This window comes from Bubalus bubalis, chromosome 13, assembly GCF_019923935.1.
Source record: "Bubalus bubalis isolate 160015118507 breed Murrah chromosome 13, NDDB_SH_1, whole genome shotgun sequence".
Lineage (NCBI taxonomy): Eukaryota > Metazoa > Chordata > Mammalia > Artiodactyla > Bovidae > Bubalus > Bubalus bubalis.
Window position 1 is genome coordinate 76261172 of NC_059169.1, and position 19106 is coordinate 76280277.

The 19106-nt window shown below is 39.7% G+C and overlaps 1 protein-coding gene across 1 annotated transcript in view; it reads right to left on the bottom strand.

The window, feature by feature from the left end:
* Positions 1–19106, bottom strand: part of DNAJC15 (DnaJ heat shock protein family (Hsp40) member C15) — a 75918-nt gene that overhangs the window by 27534 nt on the left and 29278 nt on the right. Inside the window, 3 exon segments of the mRNA XM_025263029.3 lie at positions 4155–4231; positions 11651–11724; positions 14919–14970. Coding sequence (XP_025118814.2) covers positions 4155–4231; positions 11651–11724; positions 14919–14970 — 203 coding nt within the window.

Genomic DNA, 19106 nt, shown 5'->3' on the forward strand with positions numbered 1-19106 from the left:
GAATCTCAGTTCTTAAACAAAGCATTAAAAATGAAATATAGCTCTGATATATCTCTAGCACAGATAATTTCACTATGAACTGAAAATGGAACTTGAAATACAGTTTTGCCCAGATCAGGGATTTCAAACTGCTCCCTGGAATGTATTTGACTGAGAGTAGGGGATTAGAGTGCCTAGAACAGAGCAGTGTTCCCTGATCCTGCAGCAAATAGAGCAGCTTTGGTTTCACCTTTTTCTACTACTAGTCTATTAAATAACATTTAAAGAGAGTTCCACAGAAGTTTTTAGAAAGTCTGAATATCACAAATGTATGTGTACTTTCAGAAAATAGCAGATATAGTTAAGTTTTCCCAAGCAACTCAGTAAAGTATTTTAGGCTTTATTCAATATGGTAAGAAAACATAGAATCATCTAGTAACAAAGAGAATTTCTTTGTTTTTAAACAGGGTATTATCAGAGTCAGCTCCATTTTGTCTTTACCTACTTGTCATACAGTCTAAATCATTTGGATTCCAAGACCAAGGAAAATGGAACCACAGCAATGTATTCACATCTTAAAAGGATCTCCTCAAAACAACACTGCCTGACTGAAAGAAAGAGCTAGAGGAAAGCAAATAAATTTTACCTTTCTATTTAATGTGTTAAAGGCGAATATTTAGACTTTGCACTCATGAGAGAGACAGGAAGAGAGGGGACCAAACTTTATTCAGCACCTGTTCTTTGGTAAGCTCTTAAAAAAAAGGACTTCCCTGGTGTCTCAGACAGTAAAGCGTCTCTACAATGTGGGAGACCCGGGTTCAATCCCTGGGTTGGGAAGATCCCCTGGAGAAGGAAATGGCACCACACTCCAGTACAATTGCCTGGAAAAACCCATGGGCAGAGGACCCTGGTAGGCTATAGGCCATGGGGTCACAAAGAGTCGGACATGACTGAGCGACTTCACTTTCTTTCTTTGATAAAAAAGGTACCACTCAGCATTTTACATTATTCCAACAAGGCAAAGTAGTATTAATTGCAAATCAAAAATGAAGCTGAAATGCATAAAAGCTAAAAATCAGTGCCTCCGTGATACAATCAGAATCTGTTTGCTTAGCTGATATCTACTGAGTATTTACTAACTGCTACGTTTATGCTAAAAAACTTCCTATGTGTTAGTTTTTGCAGCAGTCCTATGCAGTAGAAACTAATGAAGAGACTGAGGCCACGCAGCTAACAAGTGGTAAAACTGATATTTGTACCCAGGTTCACTGTTATCAGAGTCTGTGCTGTTAGTCACTCAATTTTCCTTGTGAAATTCTGTATACCTTCCTGCTCAATGGAATAGAACTTAATAACCATGTATTTTAAGTCAACTCCAAATAATCTATCCAAAAAACAGGAGTACCTTGGATGATATTAAATGATATCCTCAAAAACTTTTGTTTGAATTAGTAATGTACTTTGTATACACATATCCAGAATGGGATGATATGGGGACCGAAGACAAATAACAGAAGCATTCAGATAATATTAAACCAAAGAATAGTTAACAACATAGCTAATTTAACAGTGTGGCTCCCCTGCTTAAAATCATTTCTTTTTTTTGTATTCTTGGTGAGAAAGCTCATCTCTCCTTATATTTAAATGAAGCACCAAGCCAAACTGACCTGTTTCTCCCCTACCCACCTTTTGTGTTGTTTGTTTGTTTGTTTTGATTAGTCATAAGAAATAACAATATGTTTTGGCTTTAAATATCTGCTAACCTAGAGAGATTTAAAAATTCTGTCAATATCGGACTTTATGATCTATTCTGCTTAATTATGTTGACTAAGTCACTGTAAGATTTGTCGTAGGTAACATACTATAACCAACCCAAATAAAATTTTGAGTGAGCTCTAGGGAACATAAACAAATATAGATACTGGTAAATCTATGCTAGGGGATGTATTCTTAACTCTCAGTGTTAAATGATATCATACAGTAATCACAAAGGATCATTAACTATCTCCTACACTGTCCAAAGTCAGACAATAAATGGCTACTAAGGTGAAATAAGTATAATAAAACATCAGTTCAGTCACTCAGTTGTGTCCAACTCTTTGCAACACCATGAATCACAGCATGCCAGGCCTCCCTGTCCATCACCAACTCCCAGAGTTCACCCAAACTCATGTGCATTGAGTTGGTGATGCCATCCAGCCATCTCATCCTCTGTCGTCCCCTTCTCCTCCTGCCCCCAATCCCTACCAGAATCAGGGTCTTTTTCCAATGAGTCAACTTTTCTCATGAAGTGGCCAAAGTATTGGAGTTTCAGCTTTAGCATCAGTCCTTCCACCAAACACCCAGGACTGATCTCCTTTAGGATGGATTGGTTGGATCTCCTTGCAGTCCAAAGGACTCTCAAAAGTCTTCTCCAACACCACAGTTCAAAAGCATCAATTCTTCGGCACTCAGCTTTCTTCACAGTCCAACTCTCACATCCATACATGACCACAGGAAAAACCATAGCCTTGACTAGATGGACCTCTGTTGGCAAAGTAATGTCTCTGCTTTTGAATATGCTATCTAGGTTGGTCATAACTTTCCTTCCAAGGAGTAAGCGTCTTTTAATTTCATGGCTGCAGTCACCATCTGCAGTGATTTTTGAGCCCTCAAAAAATAAAGTCTGACACTGTTTCCACTGTTTCCCCATCTATTTCCCATGAAGTGATGGGAGCAGATGCCATGATCTTCGTTTTCTGAATGTTGAGCTTTAAGCCAACTTTTTCATTCTCCTCTTTCACTTTCATCAAGAGGCTTTTAGTTCCTCTTCACTTTCTGTCATAAGGGTGGTGTCATCTGCGTATCTGAGGTTATTGATATTTCTCCCAGAAATCTTGATTCCAGCTTGTGCTTCTTCCAGCCCAGCGTTTCTCATGATGTACTCTGCATATAAGTTAAATAAACAGGGTGACTATATACAGCCTTGATGTACTCCTTTTCCTATTTGGAACCAGTCTGTTGTCCCATGTCCAGTTCTAACTGTTGCTTCCTGACCCGCATACAAATTTCTCAAGAGGCAGGTCAAGTGGTATTCCCATCTCTTTCAGAATTTTCCACAGTTTCTTGTGATCCACACAGTCAAAGGCTTTGGCATAGTCAATAAAGCAGAAATAGATGTTTTTCTGGAACTCTCTTGCTTTTTCCATGATGCAAGGGATGTTGGCAATTTGGTCTCTGGTTCCTCTGCCTTTTCTAAAACCAGCTTGAACATCTGGAAGTTCACGGTTCATGTATTGCTGAAGCCTGGCCTGGAGAATTTTCAGCATTATTTTACTAGCATGTGAGATGACTGCAATTGTGTGGTAGTTTGAGCATTCTTTGGCATTGCCTTTCTTTGGTATTGGAATGAACACTGACCTTTTCCAGTCCTGTGGCCACTGCTGAGTTTTCCAAATTTGCTGGCATATTGAGTGCGGCACTTTCACAGCATCATCTTTCAGGATTTGAAATAGCTCAACTGGAATTCCATCACCTCCACTAGCTTTGTTCGTGGTGATGCTTTCTAAGGCCCACTTGACTTCACATTCCAGAGGTCTGCCTCTAGGTGAGTGATCCCACCATTGTGATTATCTGGGTCGTGAAGATCTTTTTTGTACAGTTCTTCTGTGTATTCTTGCCACCTCTTCTTACTATCTTCTGCCAACAGAATGGGAAAGACTAGAGATCTCTTCAAGAAAATTAGAGACACCAAGGGAACATTTCATGCAAAGATGGGCTCGATAAAGGACAGAAATAATAAAACATGCTAGGTGTCAAATTGTGGAACTAGAGAAGAATTGCAAAAGAGATTCCATGTTATAATTGAAAATATGATACAAATCAAATAGAAAACTGAATTCAGAAAGAATTTAATGTCACAATAAGGGATTTTGATAATTGCTTTTAAATTTTAGTGTTCAAATACAACAGCTCCTTGTAAAGGAATAAAGGCACATCACAACTATGCCTGATTTTTTTTTATCAGTAGTAGGATAATCTCTTAGACTCAAGGTTTGAGATGTAAAACTTTCCTATTTTCTCCTCTGCCTCCTATTCATAATTTAAAATATAAGGATAATTTTACTGTCACATTTTCTCCTTTTTCAAGACAAACTCAGCCACAGAACAAAGTAACACTTACGCAGGACACCTACCTTACACCCAAAATGAGACTTGCTTCTCGCCTACTCATTTTCTGTTCAAATCCTCCTTTCTAGTAGGATGAAAAGCTCTGAACAGGGAACAAAGAGCGAGAAATGATTAGTTCCACGTATGAAGGGGCATGACCTGGACCCCACCACACAGCTGCAGTGGGAGTGACGGATTTTCCAGAAATCAACCTAGAATTGTGGGGGGTGGGGCGGGAGAGCACTGGAGAAGGAACCTGGGCATCACTCAAAGTACGTCAGCAATGGTTTCCACTTCCCAATATGTCAATGTTCCTACACTGAAGGAATAAAAGAGACCGGTAGAAACAAAAGGCTTCAATTTTTTCTAAGCTCTACAGGGACTTTCTCAATGGATAACCTTGACCAAGTTACTGCTGAGATGACAGATATCTTTTTAACCTACAAGACTGGCTGACTGAGAAAGAGGAGGAGAAATTGACAAAATAGAGAGGACATCAGGAGAGCAGACAGGAAGGCCAAGAGGGAGCAGTAGACTCCCTCTTGGATTGTAGGGTCAGTGTGGCTGGAGAGGCCCGAGCAGGGAAGAGAGGAGTGGCAGGGGAGGGGCTGAGGCCACGGGGGGGGCCCTGGAGGTCGGGAACGACGGGGGACTTTACTCTCAGGGGCAGGATGGCCAGAACACTGGGCACCCAGATTTGATTTGGATGACTCCAGGGCTTCCCTGGAGACTCAGTGAATAAGAATCTGCCTGCCAATGCAGGAGACAGGGCTTTGATCTCTGATTTGGGAAGATCCCACAGGCCATGGAGCAAGCAAGTCCACACGCCACAACTACTGAGGCTGTGCTCTAGGGCCAGGGAGCCACAACTACTGAGTACACGGGCCACCACTAGTGAAGCCTGTGCACACTAGAGCTCATGCTCCCCAACAAGAGAAGCCCACACAGCAACCAGAGAGCAGTCCCCACTTGCTGCATCTACAGAGAAGCCCATGCAGCAAAGAAGCCCCAGCACAGCCAAAAACAAATACATAAATGAAATTAATTAAAAGGATTACTCTGCTGTGCAGAGACAGGTACAGAGTAGAGGCAGGAGACCAGTAAGAGGGCACAACCATAATCTAGGCAAGAGACAGGGGTGGTGTGGAGCAAACTGGTAGAAGAGGAAGAAGCCAGAGCCGTCAGATTTGGGGTGGATATGGACAGCAGAAATGACCTTTGCTTGGACTGAACGTCGAATATGAGAAAAAGCAGGGAGAGATGACGCGGTAAACACTGCCGTATTCAGCACAGGGCCCCCTTCAGCAGTAAGGCACTTGCTCCTCAGACCCCAGGGCTGCTGCTGGCAGACAGCACTCTGCTGTCCAACTCCAGCAAGGGCCTCGGCTGAAGAATGCCACGCCCCCTTCCCAGGGCCGCCTCTAGCTGACGACTGGCTGACCTCATGGTACAAACACTGGAGTTCTCCAGGGCTCAGTCTGTGAGCTTCTTTTCTATATTTACTTCCCAGGTGATGTCATTTAGTTTCATGGCCCCTTGCCACAACCTGGGACAACCACGATGAGTCACCTCAGAGTCAGAGCGCCCACCCTGTGCCCCCCACCACCGGCTGCCTCAAGCCTTGCAAAGACTGCACTGCAGCCTAAATTACCCTCCATCCTTCTTCCCTCTCTCGCCTTCTGGAGCTGCTGATCCTCAGAGCATTCTCCAATAAACTAACAGCTTGCTAATCTGTGTCTCATTCTGCTTTCCAGAGAACTTCAACTGCAAATGACTGCAAGGTTTCTGGCCTAAACTGCCAATTATTGACTTAGAGGAGGAATGGTTATTTGTTTTTTGTGGGTAATAGATATCAGGAGATTGGTTTTGGTTATATTAAGTTTCAGATGTCTACTATGTATGTTAAGGGGAGGAAATGTCTGACCTGGGAATAACATTGGGGAATTATGAGTATACAGGCGGTATTTAAAGCCATGAGACTAAACAAGATCACCTGGAGCCGGAGTGTAGCTAAGAAGTGGGAAGACTGAGCCCTAGAGACTGCAACATTCAGCAGCAGAGAAATGGAGGGAGTCAGTAACAGACACTGGGAAGGCCCAGCAGTGCGGGGGAGGAGAAGCAGGCGCCCAAAGTGACCAAGTGGAAAACAGTTTCAAGGGCTTCCAAATAGGAGCAGAGCTGAGGCTAGACCTCTGGATTTAACCTTTGCTGGATGGCATCACTGACTCGATGGACGTGGGCCTGGGTGAACCCCGGGAGTTGGTGATGGACAGGGAGGCCTGGCGTGCTGTGATTCATGGGGTCGCAAAGAGTTGGACACAACTGAGCGGCTGATCTGATCTGATCTGATCTGAAACCTAAGGCTAAGTGAAGGGACTGGGCATGAAGGTTTGATTAGAGTGAGTTTAGGAGAGAACAGGAAGAAAGGAATGGGAGACAGCAGAGAGACACAACTGTTTTCAGGAGCTCTCAGAGAAAACTGCATGCGTGAACTCAACTTTACCAAGGAAAAACATACATACATGACTGAATGCGCACATGTTTCTAAAATGTGAATCCTTTCCTAAGAAATGATAAATAAGTATGTGCTTGCATAAAACAAAATCTGAAAGTATATACCCCCTCAGTGTTATTTTGGGGTGGTGGAATTATGAATATTATTTTCTTTGTGTTCATTTATACTTTCTAAATTTTCAACAATGAACATGGTTACTTATACAATCTTTTTTTTTTTTTAAAGGACTAAATAAAGGAAACCAAGGAAATTACTAGAGTGTAAAGAGTCACAGGGAGCCAGATCTGGTCATTTATATAACTTGTTCTTTTTGACCAGCTTGTCATAAATTTCCATTGGTAATAATCCCCTGACAGTCCTTCAACAAATGCTTTAGCACCTAATATGTGCCAGGAACTTTTCAAATGAGGCAAGTGAAATTCTGTCCTTCACCACACAGTTGTTCCTCTGTTTGTGTACCAGTGCTGTGAGGAATATAAGGTACCACTCCAAACTCCACGTAATTAACAATCTAGTAAGAAAACAAAAAACAATCTCCTCCTCCAAACTGGAAGGGAATCAAATCGTTTAAGTACACATATTAACATGGACAAATTATGTATATATACACAAGCACACACACACACACAGGAATATATAAAAGAATAAGAGCTGCATAGGGAATATACATACAGGAGCAGGGCTTTAACAGAGGAAGAACAGCTGGCTTTAAGATTTCTCTCAAGCAGCTAAAATTTTTACTAGATGCATATCTTACTCCCTAATATTTCTATGAGTATCTACCTTTGGGAGTTCCAAGTTTTGAAGTGTTCAGCATACAATAAACATAAATTGATATTTCATAAACTGTCATTTCCACTATATTCACAAAGCTCATTAACCCTACAAGCAGCTATTACATCCAAGCAAATTTTTTACTTTGTTTTTTTCCAGGTAGAAAAGGTGACTAAGACAAGGTTAAAGTCTAGCATCTGGATGAGGCTCAGGCAGACCGTAAATACTGACCTGCTTTCAAGTAAGTCAATCTGTAAGCATACAATCATCACGATCCTTCTGAAGGAACTAGATCATTTTTGAGGACAGACGTTTACTATTTGGGGCTATATAGAAAAGTAGACAGAAGACAAAATCATGCCTTCTAAACTCATATAGAGTTTAGGTTTTATATTACATAATTTTCCATTGAAATTGTAAGCCCTTTGAAGCTTACAAATATAACATACCAATACTGCATTATATTATTAGCTTATATAGAAACAGGTGATGCAGAACTGTTTTCTGACAACATTGGTGGGTCAACAAAATGGTAAGATTCACAAAAAATGTGATTGCAATAAGGAACAACTATATCAAACAGATGGAGTAGATAGTTACATTTTTCTAATAGAATTTCCAAGAACAGAAAGAGTGGGATTTATTATGTTGTCTATTTGAAAGACACTCTGATCCTTACAAATTATTATTTGTATTATTTTACTCATAAAATATATAAATATATACACAAAAGTCAAAATAACTTTCTTACTAAAATTAACATTGAATGCTATAGTGCTGCGGCTGCTGCTGCTGCCAAGTCGCTTCAATGGTGTCCAACTCTGTGCGACCCCATAGACGGCAGCCCACCAGGCTTCCCCGTCCCTGGGATTCTCCAGGCAAGAGCACTGGAGTGGGTTGCCATCTCCTTCTCCAATGCATGAAAGTGAAAAGTGAAAGTGAAGTCCCTCAGTCGTGTCCGACTCTAGCGACCCCGTGGACTGCAGCCTACCAGGCTCCTCCGTCCATGGGATTTTCTAGGCAAAAGTACTGGAGTGGGGTGCCATTGCCTTCTCCACTGTAGCGCTATATATTATCAAAAATGATGTGAAATGAACCAAGTTAAATGAAAGTCTTCATTAGCTAATTTACTCAATCACTTGAAACATAACAGCCCTCCAAACAACCAGAAAAATATATCATTCCATAGTCTTAAGAGAAGAAATACCTTTTACGTTTCACATGAAGTATAAACCTTAATTATGTAGAATCATCTATTTGATTTATAGATCCACAGAAGGATAGTTTTAATTAGTGTTATTTTCATGAATTTCACCTAACCATAAAAACAATTTAAGTCCAATTTTAAAAACTTGTATTCAAGTAAAAAGGCAAATTCACAAATAGAAACATAAAAGCCTCAAAAGAAGATGAATGACTTGGGTTTTTCTCCAGAAAAAAATTAGGGGTAATTAGACAATAGCTGAGTCAATAAACACACATAAATACTTTTAAAAATTAAGTAAAAGGCTCTGATTCAAAATAGCAGACTGAATAATTAGTCTTTTACTTTGCAAAGGCTCTTTGAAATGAGAAATGAGATATTTTAAACAAGAAAAATCCACAATAGGCCTAGAAAACAAGAAATGGAACAAGTACCAAAGCAGAAAGTTCAAAGAAATCCTGAACGGTTGAAAACAGGTAAGACTGCACATACAGAAAAATCACAGCAACCCAATCACCAGAGGAAAGAAAGACGAAAACACTACATCCAGGGTCAACAAACACAAAACATAACATCAGGGTAATTAATTGAACCAGGACGGCAGACAGACCATTCCTAACTCCATTAGTACAGGGCATAAGGGCTGCCACCTGCCACCTCAGCCCTCGGGCCAAAAAAGAGAATCATATGCCTGGAATGCATCTTTTTTTTTTTTTTTTTAATTTTATTTTATTTTTAAACTTTACAAATTGTATTAGTTATGCCAAATATCATAATGAATCCGCCACAGGTATACATGTGTTCCCCATCCTGAACCCTCCTCCCTCCTCCCTCCCCATACCATCCCTCTGGGTCATCTCAGTGCACCACCCCCAAGCATCCAGTATCGTGCATCAAACCTGGACTGGCAACTCGTTTCATACATGATATTTTACATGTTAGTGTACAGAGCAGGTCCCAAGGGAAGCAGAGAGGCTTAACAACAGACAACGTTTCAGAACCCAGAGGGCTGAAGAGAGGGGGCATTTATTCCAAGGAGTAAAATACAATACTCAACCACTCCTGGGTTCTGCAGGTTCCCAGACAGCCTCTGGGCTCCTTGCTTCCGAAGAGACGTGACTGTGGACATAACCCACCTCCGTGCTCACAGCACACTGCCAATCCTCTCATTCAAGTAAACTGTTGAAGCCAATCTACCAAACTGCTGGAAGAGGCCACGAATATGAGTTCCAGGAGCAGAGACACATTGGAAGGAAAAAATATAAGAGGATCTTACAGAACAAACAGCTGTATATGTAAAGAGGGAAAGAAACAAACTCTCCATACATTTCATGTGAAAGAAACTATTCTAGGCAACATTCCAGAAAAATGGGGCAGAGGGAAGCATGAGAAAAAGATGAGATATAAGAACAAACTGATGTTAAAGAATAGAAGGAGCAAATACACTTTGAGAAAAAATGAAGAGAGAGCCCATAGGAACCTGAGTCGAACCTTCTCCTTTGAGTGACAGGAATTAGTGACAGGAATTTATTGATGCATGACTGCAGTCCCTATCTGTTAGTAACTGGTTCAATAATGAACAGAGTTATAAAATCAAAACACTGGAAATGCCGAGCTTATGAACTTGGCTTTTTGAGGTCAATGTCAAGGGAAAGTGTGCATATTTTTCATTCTTCAATTTCCCTGGAACAATTAATGTTTAAAGAATTATTTTTAAAAACTAATATCTTCACTGAGGTTTAATTACGATGATGACAGATACTCCAAGAGGCTTCACTGCAAACTGGATGAGTAGTACTTTGTGGAAAAGAGGCCAGAAGAAAGCCACTTGTCTTAACTTGAAGCCCACAGAGGGAAGGGGAAAGGGGGGCCGGGTGTGTGTGTGCATCCCTTTCCTCTTATTAAGAAATGCTGGGGCCGCCTTTCAGGATACCCATGACGCTCTCTTAAACTACGCCACCTTATCTGTGAACCTCCGCAGAGCAGTGAAACGTTTCTCATTTTCTTTCTCTCCCTTCCTTTACAATGTTAAATAGTGTAATTCTACAAAACGTGACTCTTCTATTTATAAGTCTGTCTACTGAAGATCATCAAACAGGAGAGAAATGATTTCTGAAAGTCTCCCAATTTACTATACATAAACATGTAGCAGTAAAGGATGAGATGGTTAGATAGCATCACTGACTCAATGGACATGAATTTGAGAACTCTTCGGGAAATAGTGGAGGACACAGGAGCCTGGTGTGCTGCAGTCCATGGGGTTGCAAAAAGTTGGATACCACTTAGGGACTGGACAACAACAAACATGGAAAAACACTTGAACATTTATGTCACTATTTCCAGGCATATTGCTCTATTTCCACTGACCATCACCTAGTCCCTGGACTGTCTCAATGCCCTTTCAACACATTTCACAGCTTCTCCTCTGGCTTATTCTAGTCTGTTGCCCTCCTGCTCATAACCTTCCAAAGGCCTTCCATTAGACTTAAAATCTGCAGCCCTTGTCATAGTCGATTTGGCCCTAAGTGATGTGAGCTTTCTGGGCATGGTCTCCAGCAGTCACAAACCCCAGCTCACCACACCATAGCTTCTTAGATACCTACTACCATTCATTCTTCACTTAGATTCCGCTCAGCAGAGTAGCCATGATGCTGGTAGATGGATGTATAAGCCCTATAGGTTTCAAAGTTGGAATCATGTAATTTCCAGTCTGAGACAGCCAGGTGTGGTGGTACAAGGAAGCTAGTTTCAAATTTCAAGATGAAATACATTTGGGAGTATACTCCATCAGGACAGGGACCATGTCTGTTTTGTTCACCAGCTATGCCCAGGCCCTGGCACAGGACAATCACTGAATGAATAAATGAACACTAATTAAACAAGGAAAGTAAATTATCTCAGAGTTGATATAATACTACTAAAAGGAATATAGTAATTAGCAAAGTCAGGAACAAACATAGATATAATATGCCCAGGAAACTTCAAAGTAAGTTTAGATTTCTAACTAAACTCTTTTTTTTTTAACTTACAGGAGTTGAAATCTTCTTCGCAGTTTCTGTGATTACTTGTCCTAGAGGTTTCCAGATCTGAAATGCGTAGCGACCTAAATATAATAGTAACAGGAATAAAGGCAAATACATTTTCTGTAATGAAAGCCAATACCCACAAGGTGCTCACCATAGCAGTTATTTATAGTTTACTTTACATATGTTAGTTTAATAACTATTTCAAAACCTACCAGAAAGACAGTCATTTTTTCAAACTTCTAATTTCTTAAATGGAGGACAGATTTCATTTTAATTACTTCAATTAAAAAAAAAAACAATTCTATTGCTTCTCACAATGATAATCACTTTGAAATATAGAGAAAACAAGTCATATTTATGATCTATACAAAACAGGACTGCTTTTAATGAAGTTACCGCTAACTAATAAAGCAATTACGTGGGAAATATTTACAAAGAATGTGTTTACTATCAATTTCTCACAGAGGATGACCAAAAGCTTCTTTTATTTTAGTACTTTTCTTTCTTAGTCACCCTAATTATCAAAACCCCTCTGAGACTAGACAACTAAGTATCAATAGCAAAACAGGTCCTAACCGGTTTTGAGGGCACAGAACAGGAATAAAATATCATCAGGCCAATCAGAATGTGTGTCCTAACCGGACTGTGTGTCTACAAATACTAGTGTCTCTTTTCGAAAAGCTTTGATCCTCTGAAATTTCTAACCACGTTATTTGCAAATTAAGATTTCTACTGGGAAAAACAACAACAACAACAAAAAAAGATTTCTACTGGGAAAATTCAACTACATAGATTTTTTATAACAAGTTATCTGTCTAAATATACTGTTATTCCTGTTCAGACAACATGCTATAGTGAAAAATAAAGGATGCTAGTTAGACCTAGGAAGATGTGAAATAGTCAACCTAAGTAGGAGACAAAAAGCTCTTGAAACCAAGGAGAACGTTAAAGTAAAATTAAATAAAGCTGAAACCCTAACTCGTCTAAATCTCTTATCACATAGAAATCAACTTTCATTTGATTCTTCAATAGTATAAAATATGGCTTTTCAATTCAGTTCAGTCACTCAGTCGTGTCCAACTCTTTGCAACCCCATGGACTGCAGCACACCAGGCTTCCCTGTCCATCACCAACTCCCAGAGCTTGCTCAAACTCATGTCCATGGCTTTTAAAGTGTCTCAAAATTACTTGAAAACCACAGTCATGCAATCTTGATGTAAAAAAGCAATCAAAGGCTTCAAGAACTGACATTTGGACATTTACTTTAACCATAAAAGAGAAGACAAAGTTCTAACAGTCTAGGAATACTTTTCTTCTAAATTCTACACTTTAGTTGTAGTTGACTATGAAAAAGAAATGCCTGCTATTTAATATTCTACTTAGTAAAATGAATTTGGCAAGAGTGTAATATGTATGCAGTACATATACCAATTCTTCTCATTTTAGAAAGAAGACCTTGGCAAAAGCATATCTTTCTCTAATTTCAAATAAAAATCTTACATTTGAATTTGAACTATGCCTATTCTTATTTTAAATTCAAATATAAGATTTTTATTTGAAATGAGAAAGACATGCTTTCAGAAAACTAAGATCATGGCATCCAGTCCTATGACTTCATGGCAAATAGAAGGGGAAATAATGGAAACAGTGAGAGGCTTTATTCTTTTGGGCTCCAAAATCACTGCAGATGGTGACTGCAGCCATGAAATTAAAAGATGTTTGCTCCTTGTAAGAAAATCTATGACCAACCTAGACATATTAAAAAGCAAAGACATTACTTTGCCAACAAAGGTCCGTCTAGTTAAACTATGGTTTTTCCAGTAGTCATGTATAGATACGAGAATTGGACTATAAAGAAAGCTGAGTGCCAAAGAAATGATGCTTTTGAACTGTGGTGTTGGAGAAGACTCTTGAAAGTCCCTTGGACTGCAAGGAGATCCAACCAGTCCATCCTAAAGGCAATGAGTCCTGAATATTCATTGGCAGGACTGTTGCTGAAGCTGAAACTCCAATACTTTGGCCACCTGTTGCGAAGAACTGACTCATTGGAAAAGACCCTGATGCTGAGAAAGATTGAAGGTGCAAGGAAAAGGGGATGACAGAGGACGAGATGGTTGGATGGCATCACCGACTTGATGGACATGAGTTTGAGCAAGCTCCGGGAATTGGTGATGGACAGGGAGGGCTGGCGTGCTGCAGTCTATGGGGTCACAAAGAGTCAGACCCAACTGAGCAACTGAACTGAACTGATGCCTATTATGCCATAGCAATTAATATTAAAATTATTTTATGTTTATGGGCAAGTCTGTCAAAATTCCTTTTCAGACATGATACTCTTCACATGAAACCTCCATAAGTAGTTAACTATAGTTACATAATGAGACATAAGACTTTGATGGTATAAGAACCAAGAAAAACTGAACCACTGATAGTCCTATTTTTAAAGTTCTCACTGGTAAGGTGCTTTAAATAGAGTTGTGTGCAATTAAATATTATGTAAAACAAAATAAAATCTTTTAAGTCTCTTTTCCTATTGGATGTCACTGTATATAACCACAATAGAATGTATTAATAGCTCCACCTACAAAGAAGATCCAATTAATACAATCAAACCCATGGCCCTTAGGAGACACAAAAGCTAACTGAAAAATGTAAATCTTTATCAACAAAGAAATGCTCTCAGATGAACATTTAATTAGAGAATAGCTATGTAATTTAAAACTATAAATTAATGACTGGAAGCAATAGCAATTTTACTTTAAATCTTTATAACTATTCTTTCTAAAAAGATTTTTGGCAGTTAAAGAAATCCTCCTGGGTTTCCAAAGAAATTACACCAATACATTAAATTGAGTAATAAACACACTACCAAGACTAACTAGCTCATCAGAAAGAACTGACAGAAAATGTATAAACTTATCTGCAAGAAAAAAATAAATATGGGCGTACAGAAGAGCTCCATATCACTTATACTGCTTCACATTAAAGTTTATTTTTTAACAGTATACTATAGCTCACACTAAAAAAATGTCAGGAAGATCAATTATTACAGGAGCTAGTTTCCCAAACTTTGGTAGCATTAATTTCCTTCACTACAAAGTTTATCTATACTGACAAATGTTCACAGACTATGAATGCTGTAAAGAACGGGAATGTATGTCTTAAAACCAAAAACCTCAGAAAACTGAGAGTCTTCTCAAAATTCACTAAAAGCTATTTGGAAATATTTCTCCTACAACATTTATTGATATGTATCCTTTATTTATCTTACCTGCAAAGCCAAGAGCTGCAATACCCAGCCCCACAGCTATCAAACTTCTTGCCTACAGAGGAAAAAAATGATTATCATTTACAGTGCTACATATGAGTTTTTAAAGTAAATCATTTAAAATAATGAGAACAATTATGTTAAATATCGCATTTTCTTCAAGCTCTGCTCTGTAGAAGGTTTAAATATCTGCAGTGTCTATGAGATTCTATCTCCTACACATTATATTGGCTGATTTTCAGTGAACTAATTTTAGACTTCATTCAATTTCCATGTATTTGACTTCATTCTGACCAAGAGCTTTTATGTTACTTGTTACTAAAATGTTTTCTATAGACTATTCTTAACAGTGGGTCTAGTGTATTTATCTTCCATAAATATAAAAGGCAAATATTTCCTCCTCCTTTACATATGTGATGCACAAATGGACTCCGCTCTATTTAAAAATTTGATAAAATATGATATCCAAGTGTAGCCAAGAAGCTAAATTGTGGAAAATTAGTAAAAGTGATGAAAAGCTTAAGAACTAGCTTATTTCTACCTTTCTAGACCAAGGTAAAAATTTTAAAATAAGAGCGAAAAATCCAGAGTCTAAAAATATGAGCTCGTCCAGATAAATTTTGAATTAGGTATACACTCCATATTATTCTCTGCTTTTCTCCTTAACCACCTGGGGAAAATATTTAAGTCACAACAGAAAAAGGTTTTAGGTAGCAAAGATCAATAGATGCCCCCAAGATCCATTCTCCCTTTCTTCTACAGGATCAAAAATTCCTATTTTTAGCCAGACACATATTTCCAAGCCTCCCTTAGGCTTAGGTACAGCACTGTTTAGTAAATGTTGGCTTATAGGATATAAGCAGAGCAGTGCGTGCAGCATCTGCGAAGTCTTTCAGGGGGCAGGGGAATGTCCCTCCCCTGCTCCATTCCTCCTTCCTACTGGCTGCGATGTAGACATTATACCAGAAGCTGCCGTGTCGGACAAGGAAGGAGGAAAAATGAGGTGGAAGAACACTGGTCTGGACGATCATGGAGCTGCCAGTGCCCCTGGATAGCCTCTATTTATAAGAGACAAAAATAAAATTCTGGCTTCCTAAGATACTACTCATATTTTCGGTTTTCAGGTATCTGCAGCCAAATCAAAATTTTGATGGGGTCATAACTGAAGAAAGACACTATAGAAATGATTTTGTCTGATTAGTGGTGAGAGAGGCAAATCCGTCACATCCAGCAAAGACTAAGAATAGCTACAACAATCTCACCAGTGGACAGGAATGGATTCATTTCACATCAGTGCAGAAGTCAAAAAATGGAGGTTGAGACTGGAAGGACAGTAAAACCAAAAAGCCCTACAGCTATTAGTTTTCAAGTTCTGTAAGGGAATGCAAGTCTTAGGAAATTAAACCCCTAAATATTCAACAAGAGACTCTAAAAGGATAAACATCAGGACACAAAGGCCAACCGTATGAAGGTGCTCTAACTTTAACACCCAGTAAGGCTCTCTTTGGAGAAGGGCACAGCAAACCCACTCCAGTATTCTTGCCTGAAGAATCCCATGGACAGAGGGGCCTGGTGGACTACAATCCATAGGCTCGCAAAGAGTCGGACACGACCAAAGCAACTGACCACTCATGCACGCAACGCTCTCTGAGAAATCTAGAGCTCTTTATAGACAAGATGAAGAAAGTTCATCTAGGTTTCTTCAGTTCCAGTTTTAAGATACACCTTCTCACTGGGCAGAGCACTGGGACAATCTCAGGGAAGGAAGATTCTTTCTCTGGTAGAGGGCAAGCCTAGAGCTAGCTAGCCAGAGGGACCAAACTGTCTTCAAGGTTCCCTTTAGGCTAAGTGAAAGTGAAAGTCGCTCAGTCCTGTCTGAGTCTTTGCAACCCCATGGACTATACAGTCCATGGAATTCTCCGGGCCAGAATACTGGAGTGGGTAGCCTTTCCCTTCTCCAGGGGATCTTCCCAACCCAGGATCGAACCCAGGTCTCCTGCATTGCAGGCAGATTCTTTACCAGCTCAGCCACAAGGGAAGCCCTCCCTTCAGGCTGCCTAGACTTAATTACTCCTGAAACTGAAGGGAGATGTGTACTGGCTTAAAGAAGACATTCTGTGTTGGCTGAATCCCTTTGCTGTTCACCTGAAACAGCACACAATGTGCCACAACACTGTTAACCAGCTTTACGCAAACACAAAATAAAAAGTTTAAAGAAGAAAGAAAAGGAAGTTCTGTTGAGGTGTATTTTTGCCATTTTCCAAAGCTTCCCAGGGACTACATATTTTGAGTTTCCCAGTCTTATTTTCCATTGGTTCACTTTAAAAATCCTCAGTTCAACCAAAGTACTCAACTGCTTCATGTGTGAATTTATTGTCCTTCCTTATAAACTCTACTTACTCTTTTATCTCACTAGAAATATCTATCTGTGCCTATCAAGACTTGACATATTCTCAGTATTTCAGCTTGAACCAGCCACAGAATGGGAGAACTCATTTGCAACACATAAAAGATAATAAGCACATATCCAAAAATACAGAGAGTTCTTCCCCATTAATAAGACAGACAATCCAATAGAAATGGACAAAAGAGTAGGTCGGGGACTTCATAGAAAACAAAAATCTAAATGGCTGATAAACATGAATACTAATGATAACAATTACCAAACCAAAATGGTGTAGAAATATTAATACCAGAATATAAAGATCTCTGACCTTTGTGGAATTTGTTCTGTTCACCAATGAATCAAGCACCAAGCAGTAGTATCTACACTTCTTGGGTGATTCTTCTAGGATATTCTTCCAGGATACACTTCTAGGATAATAGTAATAATGTACTAAAAGGACTTAGCACAATGGCTTGGCCCATGTACTTTTAAATTTGTCTGAACAAAAGACTCACAGAAGTGGTTTTTGAGGTAGGCTCTTTTTTATAGATTAATTATTATATCATTTTTACTATTCTGACTATTCAAATATATATGAGACAAAATAGTTGCCTTACTAAAGAGATTTTTATGTCAAGATATTTATATCAAAAACATTCAACCATTAGGCATTTGGTCATTTTTCACTTTAACAATATGTAAGGCTCAACGGTATTTAACAGCTAAAAATTCAATTTAATTTTCAATAAATAAGTATTGAATACACCAATGATTATTGTCCATTTGTCCCCCCAGGTTCATTTTCCGCTCTTCCCTGACTTGCTCTATACCTCTGTCTCCACTTAGCTCAAAAGACTACATTATCCAGTCCTCATTTGCCCTCCTGCTACTGGTTGGGTTTGCCAATGAGAGGAAGTTTCACAGAACACCAAGCACTAGCTACCAATCACAGAAAAGGACTCTAAACATCTCTGCCCAGTATATCTTGGTACCAAAGTTTCGAAGCCAACCACAATGCTCAAGCACTGGATAGAATAAGATTTCCTACCCAGAGAAGGGCCAGAGTAAGATCCGCTCCAGCCCAGCCGTGTGCACCAGTCTCACAGGGCTGGGGGATGACAGCTGACAAGAGGAGACTGGCCCGGTGCTCCCTTCCCCTCTTTAGCCCACACCACCCTTGGAGTCTGAGATACTGAAAGCTGGGGGCAAGACTGAAACAGGAAACGATCATCCCGCAAAACACAGACTGTGTGAGCTCCTCACCTTTTGCTAAAAAAGTGCTCTGAGTCCAAGACCTCTCCTCATGAGGCCGAGCAGGGCTGAAAGCCTGTGCACGTGAAACTGCTTTTCTCAAAAGAAGAATCAGCAGAAAAGCAGCAGTAGAAGGACACAGAAAATCAGTACCATTTATCCCCTGCTATGCTTCCTCTCCGGCCGCAGCTGCTGTTCAGCAGCCCTTCCTCCACACCCGTAACTCTCACTGGGTTCTGGAGCACAGTTCCCAACCCCTTGCCTCTTTGCCTGAGTAGGTACTGTTTCCAACTGTCACTAGTCCCTGGGTCATTCATCATCCTTTCTTGTTTACCTTAAACTATGCCCACAACTCTGCAAATAGTCCCTTCATTAAACTCTGTCCCCAAAACCCACCCATTACTACCAGTATCCTCATAGACACAAGCATGAGTATACACGAGTCGCTATATTATGCATAAGAGATGCAGTGTATAATAAGGCAAAGGCTTGTATCAAATGGGTCCTCTACAGGATGCTGAACATGGTGAGCCTCCAGTGCTAATGCTAACCTC